This window comes from Phyllostomus discolor, chromosome 6, assembly GCF_004126475.2.
Source record: "Phyllostomus discolor isolate MPI-MPIP mPhyDis1 chromosome 6, mPhyDis1.pri.v3, whole genome shotgun sequence".
Lineage (NCBI taxonomy): Eukaryota > Metazoa > Chordata > Mammalia > Chiroptera > Phyllostomidae > Phyllostomus > Phyllostomus discolor.
Genome location: NC_040908.2, coordinates 13,855,743 through 13,865,757, shown reverse-complemented (window position 1 = coordinate 13,865,757; position 10,015 = coordinate 13,855,743). Strand labels below are relative to the sequence as shown.

At 59.4% G+C, this 10,015-nt stretch overlaps 1 protein-coding gene across 2 annotated transcripts; it reads left to right on the top strand.

The window, feature by feature from the left end:
• The first annotated feature begins 295 nt into the window (after nucleotides 1-295).
• On the top strand, nucleotides 296-9,771 carry ADGRF3 (adhesion G protein-coupled receptor F3). Of its 2 annotated transcripts, XM_028517601.2 has the most exons (13): nucleotides 296-484; nucleotides 1,486-1,546; nucleotides 1,938-2,078; nucleotides 2,509-2,682; nucleotides 3,149-3,391; nucleotides 4,069-4,278; nucleotides 5,288-5,431; nucleotides 5,600-5,796; nucleotides 6,199-6,378; nucleotides 7,234-8,616; nucleotides 9,057-9,098; nucleotides 9,184-9,246; nucleotides 9,712-9,771. In XM_028517601.2, exons 1-13 carry the CDS (start codon nucleotides 401-403, stop codon nucleotides 9,769-9,771), a joined length of 2,982 nt encoding a protein of 993 aa, XP_028373402.1. In that variant the 5' UTR covers nucleotides 296-400. The 2 variants fall into 2 exon arrangements, with proteins under 2 accessions (XP_028373402.1, XP_035883635.1); XM_036027742.1 differs by lacking the exon at nucleotides 9,712-9,771 and having other exon boundaries at nucleotides 3,176-3,391; nucleotides 9,184-9,506.
• The last annotated feature ends 244 nt before the right edge of the window (nucleotides 9,772-10,015 follow it).

Below are 10,015 nucleotides of genomic sequence, written 5' to 3'. Positions count from 1 at the left end.
TTCCTGGGGGTTCCGAACAACCCAGATTTTCCCGGGTCCTTGGAGACGTGACTGAACCGGACTTACTGACACGTTGCTGCTGGTTGTGTGTGACCTTGGGCCCCTAAGTACTCTCCTGCCGCCCCCCCCCCCCCCTGCCCAGTCCTCGGTCCAGACCCCAGGGGGAATCTGGGCAGACTCCTCTGGAGGCGGGGGAGGAGGGGAGGCTCCAGGTGGCCGAACAGCTATCTGGATGCTCATTCTCTGGGTCTGGGGTGGTAGCTCTTCCTCTGTAAACCGGGCCCCCCCAGCTCCCTTCCCCTGCTCCCTCCCACCCCACCTGTGCTCTGCCCCCAGCTCCTCTCCTGGAAATTTGCATCATGCGGCAGAGGGAGGGCTCTGCTGGACTGCTTCGCCAGCCATGGTCTGCTCAGCTGCCCCGGTGCTCCTGCTGGCCACCACTCTGCCCCTGGTGGGGTCACCAGGGGCCCCAGTGTCCCAACCTGTGAGTAATGCTGGGGTGAGGACCCCAGGGAGGTCTGCAGAGGCAACAACGAGGACATTGGGTGTGAGGGGCAATACAGGTGTGGGATGAAACGACAGGTGGAGGGGAAAGGACTTTAAAGAAGAGCCTGGTTTGCTACAAGGTCTCTGAGAGCTCAGTCTGTATTCCGGAGTGTGGCGGGAGGGGGTTCGTTTCTTCACTCGAGTCCCTGCGAAGTCCAGGGACGCCGGCTGCACCTCCAGTCAAGCTTGCAATTTAAACACGAACAGAGAAACTCCCCAGATGTGGGGACCGTTGGCACAGAGCAGAGGAGAGAACCTGAGGAAAGGCAGCCGAGTCCAGAGCAGCACTTTTTCATCCATGCTTGCTCCCACGTGGCATCTCTGTCTCTGTCTCCATCCGTCTCCTCATCTGCATCCCTGTCTGTTGTTAGCTAGATATCCCCCCCCCCACACACACACAATTCTGAGCATCGGGGGAGGTGGTGAGGAACAATTTCCAGGAACCGGGGAGTATTCATTGGAAGACGCTGCCTCTGCTCGCCCCAGTGGCAGTTCCTACCGAGAGAAGAGAGGTTCCCAAGCCTCCGGGCCCCAGCCAGCGCTGGCCAGCCCTTCCCCTCCCCCTCCCCCTGGAGCCGCAGGCCCAGCCATTTCAATTAGCCTAGAGACCCAGCGACCGACCGGTGAACTCAGGAAGGAATTAAGCAAAGCATGTTGACTCTCGGGGTGTGCCTGGTTCCTGGGTTCAGGCTCTGGCGGGTCCCTGGAGCTGCATCCCTCCAACCTCCTGCCAGAAGTCTACTTCCTCCTCCTGATGTTCCACTTAATTCCAGGCAAAAAATAAAAATAAAAATTTAGAAAGAGGCCCTTCCAAGAGACTGTGTCATGCCAGCAGGTTAGCCAGGCTGGCCCCCTGGGCCACTTGGGGACGAAGGTGTCCCTGACGGAAACCTGGGGCCAGCCTCTCCTCAGAGGTCTCTCCTCTGCGCTCTGTTCTAGGCACCCAGTGGGACAGGAGGGGAATCTGGGCAGCAACCGGACCTCGCAAGTGGAGCAGGTGGTGAGTGGATGGAGGAGGAGAGGCGGGAGCAGGGAGCGAGGCGGGAGGAGAGCCCCGGGAGAGGCCGCAGTGCAGGGCGGCGGGTGGACAGAGAGGGCCAGACCGGCGCTGCTCAGGCAGGTCCATCCACCCGGTCTCCAGCCGTGAGACCTTGGGAAACTCATCCATCCCTGAGAGCCTCGTCTGTGAGATGGGGGGCTCTTGGGAGGGTGACAGAAAACAGGGTGTGCCACAGCTAGATGAGGAGCCACTGCCCCTGAGTCCTGGCTGTGCCCAGACAGGCTACGGGAGGGGGGCCTGCTCCGGGTTCCTGGCAGTGCCCAGTGAGGCGTGGGAACTGGCCCCTGGCCTGCCTGACCCTCCTCTCCAGCGGCCCCCTCTTCTCCTGTAGAATCGGTCCTGGCCTCGGTCTATGTGCAGCTGGACTTCTCCAGCGAGACCTGGCGGGACACACTCTCCAGTCCCCTGAGTCTGTCCCCCGCCCCGGCCTCCTCTCCTCCAAGGACTCTCACTGGCCTCAGCCTCACGACAGGTAGGGGGAACTCCACTGGGCCCTGCCTTTCAGGACCGCTGGTGGCTGGTGGCGTGGGAAGGGGGCTCAGAGCGAAGGGAATGGGGGCCCCCCAGCCCTTCTGCAGCCGGCGTGCCTGTATGCGCCCCATTTCCTGGAGGGTCTGCAGGGCCCCAGCTCCAACAGAGGGCCCAGGGGGCAGGTGGTGGGGGTCCTGGACTTCTCCGCTCGACCCCGACCCTGACCCTGACCCCGACCCCAGGAGCCCTTGGGAGTGCATGACCTCCGCTGCTTTGAACCCTAGCTGAGGAGGCGGTCCCAGCTGTGCCCGTGACTCTGGGAGGCTCCAGACCCCCAGCCCCAGACCTCCCAGGCATCCGGCAGCGGTCGGTCCTGCCGAGGTGGCCTTCTCGGCCGGCCCACCCCCTTCTCACTCCCTTCCCCGTCACAGAGTGCGCCACCAAGCCCGACGGGCTGACCCACTGTGCCTGCCTGACCGGATACCAGTGGAACACCAGCGCCTGCTCCCGACACGATCCTTGCCACCCCCCCTACAACCACCAGCCCTGCGACTGTCTGGTCCTCAGCCCTGCGGAAGCTGGGTACTGCCAGCTGCTGCCACCTGGTGAGGAGAGAGGAGAACTCGGAAACCACTGGGCCCAAGTGAAAGAAACCTTCCCTGTGTTATTTTTTTTTTCCTCTCTGACTCCTGTATTTCTGCCAGCTGGCCCAAGCCCAGAGGCTGGCTCCTCTGGGTAGGAGAAGATGCCAGCCATCACAGCAGGTCACAGGCCCCCAGCTCGGGACCTGAGTAGCGAGACCAATGAGCGAGCGACAGGGCTCTGGAGATACCCCGACAAGGAGAGAGAGAGTTTCCCCGCTGGGAGAGGGGAGGTCATGGGTCAGAAAGGTTCCCTGGCTGGTTCCCAGTGACAGAGGGGTCTTCCAGGCTGCACTGCAGCAGCCACGCTCCTGCAGGGAGAAGATAAAATAAAAAGTGCCAGGTGGGGAGGGAGCGAGGAGGGTAGGAGTCAGAGGATGGGGGAGTGTCACAGCTCAGCTGTGTGGGGGCCCACGAGTTCCAGCTGCAGCGATCCCCTGTCCCCGCCTCCTTTCAGTCCCAGGCACCCTGAGCCTGAACTCCTGGCTGCAGATGCCTGGCGACACGCTGAACTTGACCCTCCTCACGAGCCACGAGACCGCCAACCTGAACTGGTTCCTGCAGCGCCGCACAGGGAGCCCCATCCTCCTGCAGCCAGGGACACAGGTGTCCCTGGCATCTGGCCCAGGCCAGACTGTCCTCAGCATCAACAACATCTCCCATCAGTGGGAAGGTAGCAGGCCTGTCCTTCCTCCTCCTCTCTCTTCCCTGCCCCTCCCTCCTCCCTCTTTCCTTCCTTCCTTTCTTTCCTCCTTTGCCTTTCCCTTTTCATCTTTCTATATATTTATTTTGGGGAAATAAAGGCTAAGAGTCCTGTTGATGTGAAAATTTATAAAGGAAGAATGCTGAAAATATGGTCTCAATTTTAACTGAGAACAGACAAGTCCTTTTCTTCCGGCTGTTGAAATGGTAGGGGATGGTGCAGGAAGGGTGTCTGCTGGAGGGGAAAAGGTTCGCTTTGTTTTTATTTTTTTTAATATTTTATTTATTTTGAGAGATAGGGGAAGGGAGGGAGAAAGAGAGGAAGAGAATTATCGATGTGCGAGAGATACATCTATTGGTTGCCTCTCATCCGCGCCCCAACCTGAAACCAGGCCCGCAACTCAGGCACATGCTCTGACCGGGAATCAAACCCATGACCTTTCGGTTTGCAGGACGGTGCTCAACCAACTGAGCCACACGATCAGGGTGAGGCAGATTCACTTTAGAATTCATGGGTAGGAGCTAATAAACAAGGGTCAGGAGCCTCTTCTCCAGTTCTCTTCTTCCTCCTGGAAATCCTTCTGGGGGCAGGGATCCCTCTTGCTGCGGTTGAGCAGAGCCCAGACTCAGAAGGCCCTGTGTCTGCAGGCAAGTACGAGTGCTGCTTCGAGGCCCAGGGATTCAGATGGGAGCTGTCCCAGGTGGTGAGGGTGCCCCTGCGGGCGGCAGATGTAACGCGACTTCCAGACCAGCTCTCCGTCTCCTGCGCCGCCTCCCCTGGCTTCCAGCTGAGCTGCTGCGCCCCGCCCACGCTGCTGGGCTACGTGGCTTCCTGGAGTCCTGGAGAGGGCAGCGAAGGTACCAAGGGGGCACGGGGGCCGGCTGTCTGGGGCGGAGGAGGGGGACAGCCTGTCTCCTCCGACTCCCTGAAGCCAAGGCCGCAGCTCAACGTGGGAGGTCCACGTCCCACACAGTTGTTACCCAACAGAGCAGCGGTTTCCAACCTTTTTCATCGCGTGGCACACATGAACTAATCACTAAACTTCTGCGGCACACCGAAAACTACGTATTTTTTGCCGATCTGACAAAAAAAAAAGGGTATAATTTTGATTCATTCACACCAGGCGGCTATTGTAGTGCTGGCTGTTGTCATTTTTTTATTTGCCAATCTAAGGGAAAAGAGGTCAGTGTCCCCAACTAGTCAGGTATTACATATTTTTTAATGTATTTTCTATGTTTATTTTTAAATTTTATTTATTTATTATTTTTAGAGAGGGAAGGGAGGGAGAGGGAGGGGGAGGGAGAGAGAGAGAGAGAGAGAGAGAGACATCAATGTGCGGTTGCTGGGGGTCATGGCCTGCAACCCAGGCATGTACCCTGACTGGGAATTGAACCTGCGACACTTTGGTTCACAGCTCATGCTCAATCCACAAGCTACACCAGCCAGGGCAGGTATTACATATTTTAAAAATCCTGCGGCACACCAGTTGAAGTTCTCCGTGACAGAGCAATCCCAATTCTATTGACACAACAAGAACCTCACGGCTATAGACAACTTCCCGCTCAGTGCTTTTCCCCACACAGTCTCGTTGCCCGCCCTGAGGTTCATGTAATGATGGTCCCGTTTTACAAAGGAGGACACTGTGCCTGGAGTCCCCAGGCTAGTTAGCGAGCCGCAGGGGCCTTCGCCAAAACCCGAGCCCTGCCTTCCATGATTTGATGCCCGAGTACTACTCTGCTCCTGCCCACGGGTTCATCTACTCCTGAAACTGCTAGAAAAACCGAACCAGCAAACTGGGGCCTGCTGGCTTCGGGGTCCCTTCCTGGCCTAGTGACTGACAGCGCCCTTCTCTTGCCTCACCCTCAGCCTCCTTATTCAACCAGCCAAGTGACCAGTGCCTTGTGCTGGCCGTTCAGCACTGCCCTGCAGCGGACACCACGTACACTTGTGACCTGCAGAGCCCAGGACTGACCCCTCTCCGAGTACCCATCTCGGTCACCGTCATCCAGGGTAGGTGGGGCTTATGGTCCAGCGGGCCGACCTCTCGCCGGCTGGGCCTGGGACCTCCTCCCAGGCACTCCCCTGCCCCGGGCACCAGGGCCGGGCTCCAGAGCCTGCTTCGGGTTTCCACCCGAGGAAAGGCTCAGCTAGCCTGTGGGTCCCGACGTCATTCCTCAGATGGAGACATTGCCTGTCCTGAGGACTCCGCAGCTGGTGCCTGGAATGTCACCAAGGCTGGCTACGTGGCACAGGCCCCCTGTCCCGTGAACAGGACGGGCATGGTGAAGAGGACGTGTGGGCCCGATGGGGTCTGGGGGCCCGTCCAGGACAGCTGCACAGACACGGGGCTCCGTGCCTTGCTTCAGAGAGCCCAGGTAGAGCCTCTGGCCCTGCTGCCCGCATGTTACCCCTTCCACGACCTGCCCCTTCCTCGCTCAGGACCCGGGCTCCTCTCCTCCTGAGGCCCAGCCCAGAAGCTACTCAGCTTCTCTGAATCAGGGCCCTAGCAGAGCCAGGAAGTAGGTGTGGGGGCATGAGAGTGGCTGGGACTCTCGTGGTGGTGAGGGTGCTATTCCCAAGCCTTCGTCTGTCCAGGGTCCCTTCCACTAATGTTGCTGTCAGCTCCATCCACGTGGCTCACTCTGCTGTCTGCCCCCTGACCCCCCTGGGAGGGGCGTAGCTATGGGAAGGAAGGAGTTGGATGGGGGAGGAGTGGCCCCTCTCTGGCGCAGACTCACTCCCCCGCACCAGCCCCATTGCTGTCCTGTCTGTCTCAGCTGCTGTGGGCAGGCCAGGGCCGCCCTGCTGCAGAGGTGCCTCGGAGCCTGGCAGAGCTGCTGGAGCGGACTGGGGTGGTGAGCTCACCCTCTGACTTGTTGGCACTGCTGGGCACCGTGACACACCTGGCCAAGGCCGTGGCAGACACCGGAACACAGCTTAACCGCAGTGCCCTGGAGGTAAGGTCTCTGATCTGCAGCAGGGCCAGCTGGGCAGAGGAGGCCAGAAGTTTTTCAGCTTTGGGCCCTTCTGTCCCTCTGCCACCACCACGGGCTGTCAGACGCCAGACCGCTCCTGTGGTCCATCGCTCCCCTTGGACACCAGTGTCTCAGGCCACGGAATGTGGAGAAGGCTCGACGCTGGGAACACATGCGAGATTGTGGACAGTGTGTGCAGACACGAGTTCAGAGGCATACATTCACGCACAGATATGTAGACATGACATGACTTCCCCTTACACACGCACACACGCATCTGAGCCTGCACAAAGACACTCAAATGCAACTGGCTTTACTGGGCCCCCTAAACCAGCTCTCAGTATAGGCACCAGTTGGTGACCCGTAGGCTGCGGCCAAAAGAGTAACTCAGGGCTATGACACTGCACGCCCTTCACGTCTGGGAAGAGGGGTCGCGTGTTGGTGTACAGGCATGCGCATGACTCTCTAGTTCAGGACATTGTGCCCTCTGCCACCATTCTTGCCTTTTAGACCTGAAGGGGTCACGAAACTGAAGAAGGCCTCCTTAGGGCCAGGCTGACCCCAAGGGATGGAGGAGGAAGAAGGGTTGTCGGATGGAGGGGTGGGATGAGCTTCAGGAGACCACACATTCAAAGAGGCTCCAGTGGTTGGCTGAACAATGCCCCCATTCTTCCTGTCTAGAAACTCCCCCCCCAGAGGTCTGTCTGCTTTCCCCCCTTCCTCTCCAACCTCGGGTCTTGCGGTGAATTAGGAAAGGTAGGCTTCGGGGCCTATGTACCCTAGGGCCTCTGGCTCAGTGCCGAGGGTGCTAGCATTCCTCTCTGTTGGCCGCCACAGGCTCTCCTGAAAACCACCGACAAGGTCCTAGACATGGACACCAGTCCTCTGTGGACCGAGGCCCAGGTGCAGACCCCCTCGGCGAGCTCAGACCTCCTGCTGTCTGTGGAGACCCTGGCACGCAGCCTGCGCCCACAGGACCACCCCTTCGCCTTCAGCTTGCCCAACGTGCAGATGCAGACCCAGCTCCTCAGCGCCACACTCCCCGCTGACTACAGAGTCTCCTTCTCCACTCAGCCGCCCCTGCAGGCGCTGATTCCCAGACACTCGCTGGCCCCACTGGTTACTGGTAACGACAGCATCACCATGACTGGCCTGGTGCTGCGCAAGCTGGACCGCCTTCTACCCTCGAACTACGGACAAGGGCTGGGGGACTCCCTCTACACCACGCCTGGCCTGGTCCTCGCCATCTCCATCATGGCAGGCGGCCAGGCCTTCAACCAGGGAGAAGTCATCATGGACTTCGGGGACAGAGACGGCACCTTTCACTGTGTCTTCTGGGACCACCATCTCTTCCAGGGCAACGGGGGCTGGTCGGAGGAAGGGTGCCAGGCGCAGCCAGCCAACGCCAGCTCCGCCGCACAGTGCATCTGCCGGCACCTCACCGCCTTCTCCATCCTCATGTCCCGACACCCTGTTCCAGAAAGCCGCACCCTGGACCTGCTGAGTCATGTGGGCTTGGGGGCCTCCATCCTGGCACTGCTTGTGTGCCTGGGCGTGTACAGGCTGGTGTGGAGAGTCGTGGTGCGAAACACAGTTGCCTACTTACGCCACGCAGCCCTGCTCAACATGGTGCTCTGTCTGCTGGCCGCGGACACCTGCTTCCTGGGAGCCGCGCTGCTTCCTCCAGGGCCCGAAAGTCCACTCTGCCTGGCTGCTGCCTTCCTCTGCCATTTCCTCTACCTGGCTACCTTTTTCTGGATGCTGGCTCAGGCCCTGATGTTGGCCCACCAGCTGCTCTTTGTCTTCCATCAGCTGTCCAAGCGCCGAGTACTCTCCCTCATGGTGGTCCTCGGCTACCTGTGCCCGATGGGGTTTGCAGGGGCCGCCCTGGGCCTCTACCTGCCTCGAGGGCAATACCTGGGAGAGAGGGCATGCTGGCTGGATGAGAAGGGAGGGGTGAGCTACACCTTTGCGGGGCCGGTGCTAGTCATCGTGGGCCTGAATGGGCTGGTCCTAGCCGTGACCATGCTGAAGTTGCTGAGACCTTCACTGTCAGAGGGACCCCAGGGGGAGAAGCGCCAGGACCTTCTTGGGGTGACCAAAGCCCTGCTCGTCCTCACACCCATCTTCGGGCTCACCTGGGTGCTGGGCCTGGCCACGCTGCTGGAGGACGACTCCACGGTCCCTCACTACGTCTTCACGATTCTCAACGCCTCCCAGGTGGGTGGTGACGAGGGGGTTGTGCTTTGTGCCATTTTAGACGTTCCAAGTCACTGCCAGTCCCTCCTCAAGGTGCTGTCGAGGCGGAGCAGAGGACACACAGGTCAGGGATTTGGGAAGGTGCAGGTTTGGGTCCCAGCTCCTCTGCTGACTGGCTGGATAACTGGACAAATCCCTCCGAGCTTTGGTTTCCGTATCTATGAAATAATACCTGGTTTTGCCAGGGAAGCCAGGGCATCGTCAGCACCCAACCCTTTGCTAGCCCCTTCGCAACCGTAGCAGCAAGCACAGCACCAGAGGGGCCCTGTGCCCCGGGGATGCTGACGTACGAAACCCGAGTAAGACAAGAGGACAGAGGCAACGCAGGAGGGAAGAGAAGGAGTGGGTTGCGGTCGATCCCTTCCTCCTTGACTCACTTACCCCCTTCTCCCTCCTTTCAGGGTGTCTTCATCTTGTGGTTTGGCTGCCTTATGGACAAGAAAGTGAGTCTGCCCACCCCATGCCCGCATGACTCACAGCCAAAGGCAGGGGCTTCGGCTGCCGTAACCAGGCATTTATCTCCTGCAGGTTCAACAGGCTCTACGCAGACGCTTCTGCCGCATGCAGCCCCCCAACTCCACCATCTCCCTGGTGAGTTGCTGCCTTCAAATCCTATGTCATCTCCCCCTGCTGCCGAGAGCAGGTCGGAAGCAGGTGCCCCACAGCCCTTCCCGGGAGGAGATGGGCACCACTAGAGGCTGAGAGAAGACTGGGGTCGTTTTCTAGAGCGAGCAAGCTCCAGGCTCCAGCTGTCCGCAATGCAGACAGCAGCCGGGTCAGGAAAGTCAGAATCAGGTGCCCCAGTTCCTGATCACAACCTGGACTCCCGGCGACTCTCTTGTCCCTGGTTTCTCCATCTGACCGTCTGCCTCCAGTTACTAGTTGAAGGGAAAAGGCAGGATCAGTAGGCACTGGCCTCATGGTAGCTGAGAGCGAAGTGCCCCCTTACTGCAGCCCCCAAAGGAGGGCAGGTGAGAATGTGAAAATGGACATAACCTCATCAAAGGCAAGCCGGCAATGATCGCCCTGCAATTGGGCCTTTTCACCCCTCCCTAGGCCACCAATGAGACCCACATCCTGGAACACAGCAAAGGAAGGAGTGAAAATGCTAGGTGAGGATGCAGCTTTCTTGGGAGCAGGGTGAGCAGTGTGAGTGGTGTGAGCAGCTTCCCCGCAAAGCTCTTGATGGAACGCTCCTCTTCATATACCTGTCCCAGCCCAAAGCGGGGGGACAGACTTTGCCACTATGGTAGTAGACATTTCTCCGTGAGCTGGGGAGGCGAAGGCCTCAGCAAGCAGAAATGACGGCATCTGCCATTGCAAACTCCCAGAAAGCTGGAGGGGGTTTAACCACCCACAG